This window comes from Blennius ocellaris, assembly GCF_963422515.1.
Source record: "Blennius ocellaris genome assembly, chromosome: 2".
Lineage (NCBI taxonomy): Eukaryota > Metazoa > Chordata > Actinopteri > Blenniiformes > Blenniidae > Blennius > Blennius ocellaris.
In genome coordinates, this window is record NC_137651.1 from 7299523 (window position 1) to 7318961 (window position 19439).

Below are 19439 nucleotides of genomic sequence, written 5' to 3' on the forward strand. Positions count from 1 at the left end.
TTTGATATTAGGAAAATACAGGTTTGCACCAATTGTCATTATGAAGGCCATGAGGACTATGAACATAAAATCGGAGAAACATCCCATATTTGTCACATGACCTTTCCAGTACTGCCGAAAACACTCAGTACCATTGAAAGTTTTACAGGAAAAAGGGGACGAATCACTTAATCCATATAAAATCAAAATCAAGCCAGGTTTCAAAGGAATGTGAATGGTGAGAGAGGTATTGCAACATAATGTTGCAGTTTCACCTTTTGCAGTGCCAAACCTATTAATATGTAATAAGCAAAGGTACAAACTATAAGAAACTGGTTGCATTCAAATGTGCATATATGGGAACACACATTAAATATGAGGGTTACTTTATGTCTGCACTGTGTGGTCTCTCCACAAAACAAATTTCACATCATACAAGCAGACACATGCTGAGGACACAGACTGAAAGGAGGAGGAGTGGAAATCACAGTAAGAGTAAGATTACAAGGATATCTCCCACTGGCATTGCAATATAATCCATTAAATAGCATTAATGCTCTTAATCTACATAAAAGCTAGTATTAAAGAATATCCTCATTGTAAAGTAGCATTCACTGTAGACTTGTTGCATCAACATGGCTATGACTCTAAGCTATGTTTGTGCTTTCACCACTTGTGATTGATCCTCATGTGCAAAATGATATGTCTTGATAGTGCCAAATCAGTGCGTTTGTGTGTGTGTGCGTGCGTGCGTGCGTGCACATGGTGCATGGTACAACTGTGCCTGCCAGCGATCTTTATGTATACTTATGAATTCACTCCCCCCAGTGCATATGCCTTTGAAGCTCAGCAGGGTAGTCTAATAGCTTTTAATTTTAATTAATTTTCCCTCTCTATTAATAACCTATATAATTCCCTAAGTGGTACCAAGTTTTAAAGGTGCTGCATTAGTCATTAGCCAATTGCTGGGTAATGGGAAGGCTTTGTGCTGGTTCAGCAGAAACCTGAAGTTGGCAAGTTCATACCATAATGTCTAAATAAGCCTCGGAATTTGAAGTCACTGTCTTCAGGGACGTCTACGACGAGGAATGAAACGTTGATAACAGCAAAGTGTATGAGTGAGAGAGGCTATGACAGGACCAGAAACTGTACAGGGGAAAGGTTACAGTAACTAATATACTTCTTCTGGCTCTTTATTACAAGTATACTAGATAAAATCTTTGAACTCAGTGGATGAATCACTTTTAAATTTAATTTATACGATTGCCAAAAATATAATGGCAGCTAATGGTCTGCGTTTTCTGCATCAAACAAAACTGCCTGCAGTGATTCTGGCAGTATATCTCCAAACTTTCTTTTTTTGGCTCTTGGTGTGATCAGTAGGGATGGAAAATCATTGTAGTGGCGCTTATAATACATCGCTCTATGTGTCCAGATGACACGGGACTAATGGACTGTTAATAAAAATGTTGTCAGAAATATGAAGTCATGGATGAAGCTAAAGTATCTAAAGCTCAAAATGGAGAAGACAAAAGTGAGGAACCGTCATAAATTTCAAAGCTGATGGGGCGAGGTGTCAAAGAAAAAAGTATTTTATCACTTCAAATGCACTTTCAGTACAGCCATTTTTCTCTCTGAGCAGCAGAGAGAGGCACACCCTCATAACTAGAAGGTTAATACACTCTGATGCTCTCAGTCGGGCATACCGCAGAAAACAATTCATCAGCTGTGGTTCATTCAAAAAGTCTTTGCCTGAGTGTTAAGACCAAAATGAGAGTGTCACTACACTAAGTTGCTGTTAGTTGTCATACTGATTTTCAGATTCTTAGATTAGTGCCTAAAGCCCAACTTCGCCCTCCACCTGACCAAGCTTTTAGCTTATGAACGCTCACAGACCAGCCAATTCTGTTTTGCTCATCCAAGTCTCTGAGAAATGTTATGGGCAATGTTTTCGAGGTTTAGGGTTAAGAAGGTGTTCTCTATAGTTCTGAGAAGCTAAGATATATCTGTATAGTAAGCAAAATGCATTCATTCAAACTTAAGACTCCCTTTGTAGAATTTATTGAGAACCTGAAAACACTGACACAATAACTTCAAACAGAATGAACAGCTGCATTTGGTTGACTGATGAACAGTGTTATGCTTTCTATACCATATGAAATGTTTTTTTTTTATTATTCTGCATACAGTATAGAAACTCTTCAAATGTCTATTTGTGTCTATTCACTCAGTGTGACCATGAACATGCAGGTGTATAAACCTGAGATAAGTGTAAGATATTGATCTTAAACCCTTTTTTCTGGTCTTGGGATAGTGATACCTGGGTTGTTTGGTTGTTTTATTGTTGTTTGTATGTTGATACATAGTAATAAATAAAGTTTTAAAAACACAAGCTCCTGAAAGACAAACAAAAATGTGCTGATTATACTCATTTTGAGTGAGATTCTGAAAGCAAATATAAATACCACACATACATTTCAAATACGTTTAGTCTTTTACCCTGATTTCTATGTAATGCTTTGCAAATTAGTATTTTAGTTTTATTTACACCTTGATAATATGCTAATCCATTTATTTGTTTTCTATTTCTTATTGTGTTTCAGTTGCCTATAGTTTTTTTTTTTTAGGTTTTATTGTGTGTATATAAGGGATGGGGTGGGGGGAAAAGGTAGGTATCACTGTATTTTTTTCTAGCCTTTATATGCTAAATAAGTAAAGTTTGATTGAATTCCAACACTTATTGATTAATCATCTTCAAATGTATTGAGATTAAAAAAAACAACATAAATTAAAGGATAAAGAAACCATTTGAGATTTCCTCTTGGTTGCACAGCTTATATAATAGTTTTAAACTGATAGTTATTACACACATATCTAGTAGATGTGTATGTTTGCAAATATTGTTTGATTGTTTTTATGTTCCTTGTGAAGCACTTTTCGATGCATACATAATCAGAAAGATGTCGTATGAGGATAATTTATTTATTCGAGGGAGCCCTATAAAAGCTTTAACCTTGTGGGTGTAAATCCTTAATTTTCTAAATATGTAAAAAGATATTTGTAAAATGCTGTTGGTATTTTAACTCTTTGTATGTTTTCTTTCCTGTGCCTGGCAGCAAAGACCTGCCTCATGCTTTCATTTGGGGGGGGGGGGGGGGGGGGGGTTTCCTAGGAATAATGCCTCTTGTTAGGAGCATTTCCTCGTTTGTCTTTGCAGAAGTGTGCCAACTAATGTACAGCAGAACATAAGGTCACAGCAGACAGACAAACAGATACCTAGAGATAGACAGACCGAAGGACAGATATATAACACATATAAATAGATAGATATAAACTATACATTTCCCCCCGCAAAGTTATACCGATCCAGAAAGTGTGTTGTAGCCACCTCACTGACCTCCGCCAGCATCTCGAGCAGTTACACTCCCACATTACAGACCCGCGCGCGCGCGGTGGGCACACAAACTTTGACGCACGGACTTTAAGCGCGCAGCAGATGCGTCAGATAGAAAAAGACTGAACTATGCGGGATATTTCGGAGTGACTACGAAGACATTTTTGGGCTCCACGGAGATAAGAAGTCCGGCGCCTGTGCCCCATGTCTGACCGTGAACGGAGCTATATTATCCTCCACCTGCGGCTCAGTTGCTGACTTGACTTCCACAGGAGTTATTTTAACACTTTTTGGCGCACGACAGAACATCGTCTGCGCCAGGCACGGGAATCAACACGTCTGGTCTGTCATTTGCGGTTTAAAAAAGTTTTCTTTGGACCAAAACTTTTCTGGTCTCGAAATAAAAAGGGATTTTCTTTCGTTGGAACGCTCCAAAGTGAAACTTTTTTTTTCTTTAACTTTACGCATGTTTTACGCACCATGAAAGGACCGGTGTTTTTCCAGATGTGGATGGTTTTATTGTTGTGTACTGTCACCGGGGTCGGGAGGGCTCAGGTTTCTTCCACTAAAGTCCTGAGGAGCAACAACAGGAGAGACGGTAAGACAGCGTCGTTTTTTTTTTTTTTTTTTTTGTCAAAAACCACACGTGAAGCTGTCTCCTTAATACAGGGGCTGATCCAGACATTTTTTAGTTAAAGGACACAAGATGTACCAAGTGTGAAAGTTTGGGAGGCACATACAAGTCAGTGACGTCTCCCCTTGATATTTACAGTACTAAATATATCGTTGTTCAGTATGTGTATTCATTTTTATTTTATTTTGCTTTTGTTGGCGGCCTTTTTTGTTTTATAAAGATGACATGTCCCCTTGGCCACATTGTCTTCTTCAACATCCTCAGTGCAGTTTGCGAGATATTTTACAGGATCCAAAGCAGATTCATTGGTGCAGAGAAAGAAAAATATCTATGACATAGCGTAACATTAAAAAAAAATGTCTTTTCTTTTTTTTTTTTACTGTGAATCTATCCCCCATCCTTCCCTCCCTCGCCCACCACCATGGAAACTCCGCCCCTGGTTGAATGCTTGAGTAGTTTGTATAAGACAGAGTTTGTCCTGAAAGCACCCCAGGGTCTAGATTTGTTGTGATCCAATGCTCAGCTGTAACATTGATCTAAGGGGATCAATAATGCCTTCAAGATATTTAATTGACCAACAAATACTGCCCTTGCATTGACTGATTTTCCCGTGGCAGCTTGCAGTGCAGTGCAGTCATCACTTTTCTTGGACAGGTGACTGACATGGCTCGTTGTAAGTGCATGGTGATTAAATTGAAAGCTACATTTGAAACTGTAAAATATAAAAGCGTGCATGCTGTTTATGTCTCAGATGTTTGGGTGCTTGTGTCCTTTTTTTGTGGGCGACTGCACTCCCTTATTTAAACTAAAATCTGCAGACTTTCTAAACCTCTTAACTATATAACTTCCTGGAGGTCTGTCATGCTTACCTTTCACTTGGCCCAAGGGCTAAAGTCACTGTGCTGCAAATTTGATTGGACACACACGAACATGCAAGCATGCAAACACACAGAGGTTGCTTTTGGCTAAAAAGCATTGAAATACCACTGTATTAGGTTCTAACTTGGATGGCGCCCCTGAGGCCTGTTTTGCTAAACACACCTGTTAAATAAGAGGAGGGACAGGAGGTCATGCCTTTTTCAGTCTGACTGTCCACACATTTAACAGCCTGCACATTCCAGTAAGATTGTTATCAAACCTTATGGTGATGAACTAGTTTCAACATCTTAAAATCCTGCAAGACATCTGTAGAAAAATGGATTTAATATGAAGAATACGAAAGAGTGGCAGTAGCACTGCCACACAACAGAAAGACAGGGTAGAAAATAAGTGAATGATGACAAAAGAAAGGCTTGTTGCAAACTAAAAGTTGATACTTCTTAAAGGCAACAGCTGCACCAACTGTCATTGGCCAAAGTTCCAAATGTGTGAGAAGAGGGGGGAATAATCCCGCCTGCAATATCAAATGAAAGAAGTATAAAAGCTTCATGTTTTATTAACAATAGAATTGTAAGTACAGTATGTTACGTTTCCCAACATCTACTTATTCAGTTGAAAATCTTCTTGGCAGTTCCTTGTATTATATGAGACTTCCAGAATGCACTTGAATCGAAATACAGTATTTGCAGATGTAAAAACCATCAACCACCTGCATTAAATGAATGTTGTAGAATTGAAATGTATTGCATAACCGTTGTCCCCGGACAACAGTTATAACGAAGGCATGTTTAGATCATTTTGAACACATAATGCAAATGAATGGTTTTCAAACAAACCCCCCAAAAAATTATTCCCCACTTGGTGTTAACTTGTAATGATTTGACCTGTGTAACATCTACTTAACCTTTCCAACAGTTTCCTACAAATTTCTGATGGCAGTGTTATTTATTTATTTATATATTTTTTGTTCTTGAAGTTGATTTAAGAAAAAGTGTTTCAAGGTGCCTTGCCTTTCCAGTCCCTGCATGCTTTGTGTTCGTCGCATACCGATTCCTTTGTTCCTGCATCCATATATTTGGCAGGAATACAAAGTTTTTTCCCCAACTGCTGTTTCAAACATTTGATTCCTTTTGGGGCAATAGTGCTCTTTCTTCTACGCCCTTGAAGGTTGGCTTTCAGATTTTAGAATGTCTTTGAATTCATTTTTAAATCATTGCCTTTTTGTTGTAATAAGGTCATTTCTTCTCTTAGATCACTTCTTTATCTTTGCAGTGTTTGGTACTTCACGTGAACACCTGCATCAATGGGTTTTTATACCTGCAGCAGAGCTGAAGTAAAAACCTCCTCTATGGCAACAATACTTGAGATTTCCGTCATGACTTGCATGAAATCAGCTTTATGAATTCAGTATTAAGAGAAACCACACAGAGTTGTTCTCCAAGCTTCTATAGTAACATATGAATGTACCACATGCATGCAGAATTGATGTAAAACTGGTGACATAAAAGCTTTTTCTCTTAAACCCATTTAAAACTACAGATATATGCCTACCAATATCATGTTTCATATCAATTACTCTATTTTTGGTACTGACAAAAGTGTTTTTTTTCATGCTTCAATGTTTAATTCCATGTAGGAGGAGCAATGCCAGTCAGGTACAGGATTTTTAAACAGAAACAAAAGCAACAACTGAGTGCAAATGATGCACAAGCTCGAGGAAGTGTAGGGAGACAAGACGTTTGCTGGGGAAAATAATTCAAAACATCTCATGTTGACATCAGGTCATATCTTGCTTCGATGATCCAACATTATGTCATATCTGGTGTCAACAGGCCAGACGTCAGAGGCACAATAGCATTGAAAATCAAGGCAAAAAAAAGAAAGAAAAAAGCGAAAAGGCCAACAGCTGCACCACTTCTGAGGTGCTGCTGGCTGGTGGGAACTGCAGTTGTGCTTTTGAAGGAATAAAACCGTGTGACAACAGCCCACAACAAAACATCCATAATAAAAAGCTATGTTTGCAAAAAGCAATACATTCCAGTTAATATTATACTGTGCCAAAAAAAATCAATGTTTAAAATGTTAATCATGTTTGTTTTATTATCTTATATATATATATATATATATATATATATATATATATATATATATATATATATATATATATATATATATATATATATATATATATATATATTGAAGTAATTCTAAGATTGTATTGGCATTATCAGGTACTCACATAAGTACTGGATATCACCAAGTACCTAAATGTCAAAGTGCATGTTTCGTACTCAGTAATTAAAAGGTTTTGTTGCTGCACACACAACATGTGCACAGTTGTCTAACAAAAACACAGTGAGACAATATGAACAAAAACAAAAAGCACTCACACAGAGATACTAACCCAGGCCGCAATCACACTGACTGATCTTTGTAACTTTTAAATGAAGCTATATCAATGCTCAACTTATCATTTATGAACCAAATATGTTTATTTTTAAACAGCCAGCTTTGATAAAACTGCTATTAACAAGAAGCTCACATAGTAACTTTGCTCAATACTGTTGATTGGTGTTAAGATGGGAAGTTATTCAATAGAGATCCTCGTAAAATGTTGTCAAACCAATTATATGTTTTGATAATATCTTATCAGACTCACACAATCAAAATCTTTCATCTCTTCATGAGTTGAGTGTGAAGCCGACTGGTGGCAGCTCCTTAATCCACTGCATATCAACAGTCATCAGATCATATCTTTATTTGTGTATACGTATGTGCATTTGAGCGTGTGTTTGTTTTGTTTAGTTTTTTGCCTTCACTTTATGTGGAAATTGAGCGCTTAGCTGTGTTATTTGATTGACTGGTCCTGATTAGAGTTGTTTCCATATCGAAGCTCTGCAGCTTTCGCTTGTCCTTTAACCACTGCGAATGTGCTTGTGTGTGAGCCCTGGTGTGTTCCAGTATGTGCATGTGCGGGTGCATAAATGTTCTGACAAAATGTCTTGGCTCACTTCGAGGAATTCCCCTCAAGGTCTTTTTTTTTTTTTTCCTGTGTTTGTTCAGCGTTTTTTCCCCATTCTTTTTGCCTGCTGTTGCAGTGCGTCTATGTGTGTGTGTGCATTCAAAGGGCAGGGTTGGGGTGGAGGTTGGGTTTAGATGGAGTGACAAAGTGTATTTGTTGGAAAGGAAACACAAACAAATACACATGTAAATACAGAGAATAGAGTCGCTACTGTTTGGGCTTTCTGCTCTTAGTAACTTATCAGCTCGAGTCAAATGAGCAGATGACCCAGATAGCAGAAACACAGATAGATGGGCCCCCCACACAGAAATTCCATAGTAAAACATCACAAACTGTCATTCGCAATCAGCAGTGTTGAGATAACTTGGGAATATGCAAGTACAGAATCACTCAACTTAAAATAAATAAAACAACAACCTGCTTTCCTGCGCCAGTTTAACATAATTTTTCATTTAAAATGTTTTCATGCCTGTTGATGAATAATATTGTCACAATTAATGACTTTGTCCAAATAATGGCAATGTCATTTAAGCAATTTCCTGTAACAGATGAATATAGTTATAATCTCTTGTTTAAAGTGTGCAATGTACATTAGAAAAACTTTACTGACAATTTATCCTTGACCTCACATGTATGAGAAACATGAGTGACACACACACAAACAGAAAAAAAATGGAGGAAAAAAACATGATGGAGAAACATTGGTAGTGAAAGTAAAATGTATGATAATATTTTGAACCTATACATTTTTACAGTCTCGGAGCAGGCAAAACTCATTGCATTTTAATTGTATCTTAGTTTTTGAAACATTTTTCAAGTCATGTGCTGTCATCTGTTTAATGCATCACTCAATTAGCCATTACCAACGGTTCCCAGCGACTTTCCAAACGGGGCTTTGTTATTGCAATAATGGTACCTTGTCATTATAGTGTGTCACTGGTGATTATTACAGCAAACAGATAATTATGTTTGGGCTTAACCACAGCGCAAAACAAATTTCCTGCAAACTTCCAGAATGTTTTCCAGCTCTTGCCACAATCCTGCTATTCCAAGTAGTGTCCTCTCGCCCCCTTTACCTAAATAAAGTCTTGGACCAGCACAGGCATACTGCGCTGCAGCGGCTCAGTGCTTCTCATATATTGAGTTAGTAGGGATACGAGAGAAATGTCTTACCCAAAAGGGTCAAAAAAGTAACTTGTTAAATGAAACTCAACATTTCCTTTGTTAACAGGTTATAACATTATAGGGTGGATAACACACAATATGATTAAATATATACATCAGGGTTGTGGGGTTCTGGAGCCGATCCCAGCTCACTTAGGCCTGGGGCAGGATATACCCCGAGACAGGTCACCAGTCCACCACAGGGCAATCAGACACACTCACATTCACACTGGCAGGACATTTAGGGTCAACGATTAACATCACATGCATGTGGGAGGAAACCCACGTACACATGGGGAGAACATGCAAATTACTTGCAGAAAGGCCCAGCCAGTATTTTAACCCATAAGATTCTCACTGTGAGATGACAGTGCTAACCACTGTGCCACCTTGCAGCTCATGTTAAAGTCTCAGCTCTATAAAGGTCGTAAAAGGCCTGTGGTGTGCAGCTTTGTCTAAAACGTTAAATAACTTATGACCTGATGTGTCAAGTGTTTACATAGAAGAAGCCTGAGTGGTCTGTTGTAACTGCTGTCTTTGATTAAGCTTTTTAAATGATGAAAATAAATCTGAAAAGGATCAAAAGATATGGATTTTACATGAAAAAACTATTAATTTGACAAAACAAAGGAAAAGGGTTTTATAGTGCTTTATAGAACAAATGTCGACTTGTCGGCAGTGGAATTCAAACCTGTGAATCTCTGAAATGAAGCCTGCTTTGCTAACCTCTGCCAAATACTCTCGGCAGCAACATAATATGAATAGAAGTTAAGAAAGCTTACATATCCCAGGGTTATCAGGTGAGCAAAACCATACCCTCATCTTGGATAGAAACTTGTCAATATTCATTATATGTGTCATGAAAGTCCGATTAGTTTTCGACTGCAACTCGCTGCTCCAAACAGAGGATGTGACCTCTATGCTTGGTAGTGACAAAACCTCAATATGTTTTATTAAGAGTCCAGGCATATCCCTTCGATTCATCTTCTTCTTTCTTCCAATAATTCTTCTCTTATCTGTCGCCTTTCTCTCTCAGTGGCGCCTTATCAGTCCCTGCCTTGGTACGTATCACTCAATCTCTCCAGATCCTCCACTTCCAATCGCTCCCTTTCTGATTTCTGCCTTTTATCCCCACATCTTCCCTCCATCTGTTTCAGCTGTTTTTAATCAAAAGCTATTTCATCCTTCTGCCTCGTGCACAAATATAATGCGGCAAACTATGTTTCAGACATGCACACCAGCATACTTCAGACCAAACAAAGGTACCTGCATAGGGATAATACATCCAGCCAAAGTTAGCCTGTAATGATGTTGGCATTTTAGCATCTATTGTCCATAAACCTGAAGGACAGGCAAACAGTTTTTGAACGTGTATGCTGAGATAATGCATCATGAAAGTGAATATACTCACAAAAGCATGCTTGTGAATCGAGCAGTGATTTAATTAAATCGTCACTGTTTTAAATAATGCACAGTGACACAATGAAGTAGTTTGCCCAAGAAAATGATTAAAAACAGTTTAATCAACATTGGAATGGTGTTTTAAATGGTGTGTGATGTGAAGAGAAACTGGGGTTCAATCACTGTTGTTTGATGTCACTTGATTTCTCTGTTCTGGCTCTGATCGGTGTAGTGATTCATGAGAAGGTAAAAATGATTCAAATGTTTTTGTTTCCTCATATTCAATAGAGGGGTGACAGCAGGGAGGAGTGTTGCTGAGGTTATTGGGAATCATGAGTCACATTGAGGACACCCGATGCAGGACTGCTCCCCTCCCACCCCTCCAGGCTGAGGCATGCAAACACAATTGCAGGATCTCCCTTTCAAGGGAATCCCCAAATAAACACTTGTCACCCCACACATGCATATACACAGCATTAGCCAACATAACCCCACCCAAAATGTTTGGCGGAGAGTCTTTTCCTCCCTTTCAGACAGGAAAATAGGGAGGTGACTGCTTGGACAGCACTAGGAGCATGTGTGCTGTGTGTGTGCTACACAAGGGCAGCAACACGTCTTAGAAATTAAGTGGACCCAGGTGTGGATTCATGTACTGGAGAAGGACAGGCCTTATATGGTGGGTCAGAGGAAGGAAGCTTTAAAAAGGGCAAGAGAGGGAAAAGGTGTGTAGACAGAGATATGCCAAGTTAAAAGATATGTCCCTCCACTTTTCTGCCTTGTCAGCTTCCAGAGAGTATTACCGTAGTAAGTCCAGCAGCAAGCCAAATGGACAGAGCATAGACGAGGAGATGGAAGGAAGCAGAACTGATGGAGAGAGTGGAGGAGAAAGATAAGGATTTCTGGAGAGGAAGAGAAGGCCCAAGTTGAGTACCAAACATAAGAAGATTATCTGATCTCAGTATCTGATCAAAATAATGCCAAAAGGAAAAAAAATAGGTTTCCAGGTTAGGTTGTTTCACTCTTTTACCCTTTAACTCGAATACATTCTACAGCGTTGTCATCACAGAAGAAAATGAACGTTTTAATGTTTTCATGAGACACAGCCATTTTCAGTTTTTAGACAATGTTACATTTGATGCATTATTCTGGAAATGTGAATATTTGGTGCCCTGTCCAGCAAAGGAAAATTATCCCACGTTACAGATGTAAAAAGCCTGGTGTAGTCACATCCTCATCTGCTTCAATTTACAAAGCGATGAGGATCATCACGGTTCACCATACAAGTAATAAAGTCTTTAGTAAATTTAGCATCACATATAGGTTAGGTATTGCACAAAGCAGTAATAGTATCACATGTTAGTAACACAAGAGTGTACTGTGTTACTATGGTAAATATGTATAACTATCCTGTTAATTGTGTGTGGCTGCACTCTCTTCCCACAGTAAAGAAACCATGTTTTGATTCAAAGTGGAGTCTTCATGTTTTTCCTGTGTGTGTTTAGGTTATCTTTGGGTACTTTACTTTCCACCCACAGTCCAAAAACAGAATTGTCATGTGATGTTTTGTAGTCTAAACCTGAGTGTGTTTGGTTGTCTGTCGCAGCCGGAGAGTTCTCATGAGCTGTCTTTCACTAGGATCAGCTACAGCATGGTCTCACATGACCAGAGGTTTAATCAAGTAATTTTACTCGATTTAAGTGTTCTCTGAAATTCTCCATGATGTGCAGGTCGAGGACAACAATGTCAAAGCAGATGTTGACTGTCAACAGTTCCAGTATAGAAATCACCTTGAATATGTTGAGAAGAGAAGATCAAAAAAGTGATGACAGTGAGTACATTCAACCTGTGCAGGCAGTTGATCCTTGTTCTTATGGTGATATTTTTGTTCTGGGCATCTCTTAAGGAGATTTTTACTGTCAGATTTGCTGAAACTTGTTCAATCAATCAGGAGATATTAATGATTAAGACAAATGTAATTTCTTACATATTTCTTTCCACTGAGGGTGCCAAATTAAGGAAACAATAGTTTAATATTCTTAGCTGGAGGTGGTGGTGTACATCCATCCATCTTCAATACCACTTTACACCACTTATGGTCAAGGGGAAGGAGTCTGGAACCGATCCCAGCTGAATGGGTGAACAGACATCCTGCCAGTCTGTCACAGGGAAGATCTTGGGAGGAAACCACAGTATGAATAAAAACCTCTGGACGCACAAGGAGGACATGCAAACTGTATACTTAACTAGATTAAAGTATTGTAGATATGTTCCATGAAAACACACTTTATTTAATGTGCTTTTCAATAAAAAAAAAAAATTATAATTACTTTTGTTACTTCGGAAGTCTTTATTCTATTTAGTATGTTTGCTAATTTCGAATATTTTAAGGATGCTTTAAAAATGTTGGCTTATTTATTGTTACAATCATATTAAACGACACGAGGACATAAAATATTTACACATGTACTTTTCCTCTTTGAAAAGAAGATTGTGATTTAATTGTTGTAGGTGTAGATAGTTGTTCAGAAGTGTTGGGGAAATAAAAACCGACAAAGTTATTTGTACTGCAGTTACTTTCATTAAAGAGGCTTTCTTTTACCGACGACCATTTTCCCGAATGACGTGACGTGAGTTACACAGAAGAATTGTTAGCGACTGGTGTGTGCCGACCTTCTTTGGCCGCAATCTCTCAAATTACCAGCCAATAAAGCACTTCTGAAAACGAGCTGAGCCGGGGACACGTCGGAGGGGAATTAGCGAGCAAGTGCGAGAGACGGGGAGACAGATGTTTGGTCCTTGTAGAGTTTAGGCAGTCTTGGCAGCAGAGTCAACTGAATGCCACTGGCTGCAGATAACAGAGGAGCAAAATACAGAGGAGCAAGCAAAGGAGGTAGAAGGTGTACAGAAATAGAGACAAGATCAGAATGGAGAAATGAAGAAAATGAGTCGTTGATGAAAGAGGAAAAGATGAAATGAGTAAGATGAATAGAGTAAAATGAGGAAAAAGGGGAAGTATAAGTATTTGGAGAGGACAGCGGAGAGTAAGGAAATGGGGGATGAGAAGAACAGGTGAGGTGAGGTGGAGCCGGGTAAAGCAAAGGGAGAGATGCTGTACTCTGCCAGTATATGCAAGGTTCACAAAAAACGCTGACTGGCAGATGAAAGAAAAAGCAAGTGAAAGGCGTCGACCAGCGCGAGATAAAATGAGACAACACAAATAAAGTGATGGATATGAAAAGAGACAGAGCAAAGGTGTGAAAAGAGTGATCCAGAGTGCAGGGAAATGTGAGTGGGAGGGGACTGCTGAATAAGCAGTGAGAGGCAAGTAAACAGGAGATTGAACCATCAAGATAACACATATGGAGAGACAAAGTTTGAAAGGGTTGAGGAAGTTGGTGAAAAGAGTCATAGCACACCACAAATGCCACTTACTGATTAATGAAAATGGAAGGTAATAAGAAGATGAAAGCAGTGTGTACTGTGCGAGCTGTCCACATCGCCTTGATTCTGACCCTATAACAGCAGTACATGCTTGGGGGAAGAAAACTGCTGATCTATTTGTGTGTTACAGATACCAAGATAAAGAGAAGGCTGTGTTTGTGTTGGATAAGAATAGTGGTTAAGTGCAGGGATACTTCCTGGCCTGCTTGTGAAAATAGCACACGGAACAAATGAATTGTCTAATTTGACTTTTGTTGCTTCCAACTTGGCTGGTAAAAAATACTTTCAGCTAAAATAATGCAGATCATACGTTCACCAACACATAGACTCACTACTCACTATTAATTTATAAAATCGAATGTGATTCTTTACAATGGTGTCACCATAAATTCTTCCTTTATAAAAGAGATATTGTGTTTTGCTTGAGATTATCCTGTTTGTGTTCATTTAACTCCTCATTTTTGGCATATCTTAGCCAATGTAAATAATATCACAAGTATGTCTGCTGAGTGTCATTCTTCTTGCAGGAAGGCCTCAACCCCAAAGCTGATACCAAATGAAATGAATCAGTCGTAAATTGTGTCCTGTGACTTGTCTTAGCGATTCATTGATTTAAAAAGAAAAAGCATTAAATCTCTCTTCCAAACATTTGGCAAACTTTAAAGTCTCTGAAGTCATTTTCACACTGACCTGGTGACTTGCTGAGTTGGCAAGCAGGTACTGAGTGTGGATGTGTTTGCTTGGTATTGTTTGCAGCGCCGGGCATGTCCACCTTTCACAGCTTGTAGCAGGTCAGACTCAGACAAGCAGCTGTATCCCCAGCGGATGCTGTAAATGTGGACCTGGCTGAATCATTATCATAAAGTTATTGCAATGCAAGAGAAAACATCAGTGTAAGACACGGGTATATAGTGTGGAAATCAAGACTTCATTATATCAGGTGAACATGTTATAACTGATCATTTGGAGCGTTGCAACAAGGATATGGGTTTTGATAAATACAGGAACTTAGGTATATCACATTAATGTGAAATATTAAAGTGAAATGTCTTTTCGACACAAGATGATATGTGCAACTTGATGTGGCTTTCATTATTAATCCATTTCCCAAACGCATCATTTTATTTCAACTAACAAGTAAAAAGACAAGTTTTCACTTGAAAATGTTGTGGAAACACGGAATTAGAGATTTGCTACAAGTTGTTTTCCCCCAGATTTTCCTCTCTTCTATCAGACCCCCTCCACCACCACGACAGGGACACTCATGAAGCTCTCCCCACACACTGTTATTTATAGGACTGGGCTAATAATCAAGTATATAGCCAAGTGGTGGAGTTTATTTCAAACATCACCAATTTGGAGCTATTCTGGATTTGAAGCAACAGACACCAAGAAAAGCTGCTCTGCAGGACGTGTCATGGTGTCGCTACGACAAGCGGAAACCAATTTCCACTTGTATTTACAGAAAACACTGCCAATGGACTTGGACAACATATTTACGTCGACCCAGTTGAGACCCAGTTGGTCGAAGCTGAGGAGGTTTCCATAGTCTGGTGAGCAATACAGATGACTTAATAAAGGTACAACTATCGAAAATGCAAGAATAATGATATGTATGCTGTGTTCAGTACACAGAACACGTTATGGTGGTTTACGCGAAAAGATTGCCCACAGCAATGTATTTGCGGTTTAAAGAAAATCATCAAAAAAAAGGAAAAAAGAATCAGGGCGCTTCTGCTGGTCCGTCGGGAGGAAGAGATTTTCCATTAAATTCTGAGAACCATATGCAATAGATGTGTGTTGCAGGTGTGGTTGGCAGCAGATTGCATGATACCACTTCACTTTATTGTCTTCCTCCCTGTAATAATTCATCTCCCAACCAAACAATGTAGACACACAAAGCAATCCTATACAACTCTGAGGTCTATGGGATGCAGTTTTGTCTCAAATGGCATCTAAGTACAGGGAGTACTTTCCTCCCTCACACTCCCATCCATTGTGAGGTGGAATTTTTCCAGTGAAAAAAAGAGTATTTCTCAACTCGAATATAGAAAATCATGCAGACACCAGAATTTACAGACTTAAACATATATTTAACATTACACATCATACAGTATGTCTGACACTTGCTTTGTCCTGATCTGCAGCATTTTGACTTATTGTAACTCATATCTTTGTTTATCATTGTTGGCACAAGTGGAGATGTCAGCAGCTGAATTAACACTGAAACTTTATATAATGTACTTTATCGTGCCATACACTGCAGTGCTGTTGTACCCAACTACATTAATTTTTTTAATCTCTTTATCAGACTTTAACATTAACTCCTGGTTCACAGCTTGTCAAGATTTTGATGAATAGTCATTCCAATAAAAACTCAAATTAAATGAATGCATCACCATGCAGCTTTGTTGATAACCTCACCAAGAAGCCCCTTTAGGTCTGCTGAAGCATGAACCCACCCAAAGTTCCCATCTTTCTGTTTTTATATAAGTATCCAATAGTGAAGCCTTGAGTGTAAACACAGCAAGTAAATAATGTTTTACTAATACAGTATTTCTTCACTACTTGCCTGCATATTCATTTATCCACTTTTTCCTCACCATCATAGCTTCCATCAACCAGATATTTTACAACAGAAGGCCAGGATACTGCTACTGTTCTTTTGCGAGCATTACATGCCAAATCTTCCATTTTATGTTGATGTTCAGTCATGTTTTTACCATTTTCAAGATAAGCGATCTCATTTTTGTTAAGCACCGTTAAAGTACACGAATAAATTCGTCTGTGAACACCTGCGGCATTTTTATAGCTAAAAAGCAACATTTAGGAACTAGAGTACCTTCATTTATTTATCATGAAGTTCGTGAGGAATAACATTTCACTGGGTTACATGTTAATGCTAGGTTCTGAATGTGGAGAACTAAACTAATAATGTCCATGTGACAATTGCTGATTATTATCAGCAATTATTATGCTGACAATTATGCAGATGCTGCACATCTGCATAATTGATTTTTTTTGTCCTTGTATCTAACTGGATGTTACTATCATTGTAACATTGGCTTATGACAACCGAAATCATCAAATGCTGAAAGTCACATTACAATCAAGGTGAAGAATATTAATCCCAAACCAGCTGTTTTAACATGGTGCATTCACATTTTGAATAATGCTGTAGTGAGTTTCCAGCTATGATTCCTTTTCTTACTGTCGCTGCAAATTCAAGACATGTGTACTTTTTTTTTTTTGTATAATCCCTGATGATTATGGCCCAGTGGTCCACAGGGCTGGCAGGATGAAAATCCGAGCTGCCAGTGCAGTGTCTATTAAAAAAACAACATTAGACTTCATATTTACACAAAGAACTCTGGTGTATAACAATGCCAGTGAAGTTGCAGCTGGTGTGTTAATTACATTGATATCCCCTCAGGCAAGGTGGGACATTGAAACTGCCTCTCTGAAGAGATTGTGAGGGACATTTAGAGGATCTGTGGTAGTCATTTGGCAGACCTTTAGATTTTTGTTGAATAGAAGAGAGAGATAACAGATCTACATCACACAGTTAAAATGTGTATAAAAAAATATGCAAAATTACTTTGTATATTCTTTTTTCCAATACCAGTTTGTTAGATTATTTTTTGTAGCTTTACATGCAGGTTAAGTTATTTTTCATCATGTAAAGGCTCTCTCTGCAGCATCCAGTCCCTCCACTGATTGAAGTAAATGCCTTTGTTTTTTCTCCTGCTTCTTCAGGCTTTCCCCCTAAAACCTCACCTTATTGTGATTAGCTGTATAACTACAACATTTATGGTTAGTCCGTATGTATAGACCACATGGCTATTTAAAAACATTGTAACAATCTGACATCTGGACATTAAATATTGGAGAAAAAAAGTATAATCTTTAACGAGTAAAGCAGACAATGAACAGTCGCTTAGAACTCAACAAGATTTAAATTGCTCATGACACTATATTTCATGTTAATTTTATAGTTTTCTTTTATTATTTTCCCATAACAAATAATTCTGAAAGGCATATTTGCCTTCTTTAGACATTAAATGTTGACATTTACCATGTTTAGAATTTAGCGCCATTGAAATACAAAGACTGTGGAAGAGTGCAGAAGAATGATGGAGTGACATCACGGCAAGAACACTTTCTCTCTGGATCAAGCAGGAATAGCTGTGTTGTATTGTTGTGGTGCAGGTTTTTGTAGATTCTCTGTTTTCATTTTTTATTAAGCCAGCTCGTTGCGTGGCAGAGTTTCGCTCGAACACAAGCAGATGTAGTAAGCCTGTTCACAGTTCCTGAAGATGTTGTTTGAATCAATTTCAAAGAATGGATCAGCTGTTGTAGTATTACACTAAAGTAAGGTACAATGAGCAGCCATACCGCTCGTGGGAGCTGGTGCAGGCTGAGGGTCCTGCTCTGGGCTCACAGTGCATCTTTTTTAGATTGTGAGAGGTAATCCCCACCCAACACACAACCACACACAACCACACACACACACACAACTCTGCACGCATGTTGTTCATGCTGTTTAATTATTATAACCCCTGATTACAATAATATATTAATATTTGCTAATTATAGTTATTTATGCAACAAAATGATTGTGTTTTACGGCTAAATGAATTTGCCACTGAAAACAAACAGTTAAAATAACCAAACCAAAGAATCAAAGAACACTCTTGCCACAAAAAGGAATAATGTCATACTGCTATCCAGCTATGCATTACTTTTTAGTTTCTTTTTTTTTTAATTCTTCCCCACTTACAGGTAGCATCGGGCTGATGATGATCTCAGATGACTTGCCAGCTCATCGCAAGGCAAACATGACAATCACTCTTCTTCATAACTACTGGAAATTTAGTGACACTAATAAACTTCAAGCACATTTTCTCGATGATGGGAGGAAATTGGAGCACTTTGAGAAAATCTAGGTACTCACAGAAAGAAGATGCAAACGCTACACTGAAAAGTCGTATTTCCAAAATGTGCATTTTTTATTCTTCTTGAAATTAAACTTGCGTTTGGGTGTCCTGACAAAACCTTTCCTGTCACTCACAATTTGGTTTGCCAGAGCAAAAAGGAATGAGCACCTTCCCACAACAAATCAGATTTACTGCAGACAATTTGCACAGCAGGTCAGTCAATAAAACAAAAAAATTACCAGCCTCAAGTTTGTTTTTGTTTTTTTTAAGGGGACAACACAACAAAGGCAGTGCAGCGTTGAGCAATTGAGTCATCCGTTGTGTGTGCAGGATTATCGACGGATCCCCTTTAAGAGTGAATCCTCAGTGTAGTAGTTAATAAGTGCAGGTGAATCGAGAAGGTGAAGACACAGAGGAATCACAACTTCGGTATATTTACCTGCTGAAAACAAAAAATGAAGTACAAGATACAGATCCCAGAAAATGGTATGATGCCAGTTTGTTTCTGCGAGCAGGGCAAAGCGAGAGTGAGAACATGACAAATGTCAAAAGTGACACTGCAGAAAGATGAGAGTGGGAGCTGCTCTC

General features: G+C 38.4%; 1 protein-coding gene across 1 annotated transcript in view; it reads left to right on the forward strand.

Annotated features, from left to right (window-relative positions):
- Positions 1-3722: 3722 nt before the first annotated feature.
- Positions 3723-19439, forward strand: part of pdgfd (platelet derived growth factor d) — a 62786-nt gene continuing 47069 nt past the window's right edge. Inside the window, exon 1 of the mRNA XM_080512605.1 lies at positions 3723-3971. Within this exon, the coding sequence (XP_080368731.1) occupies positions 3854-3971 (118 nt within the window). The 5' untranslated portion in view covers positions 3723-3853. The remainder of the gene's footprint in view (positions 3972-19439) is intronic.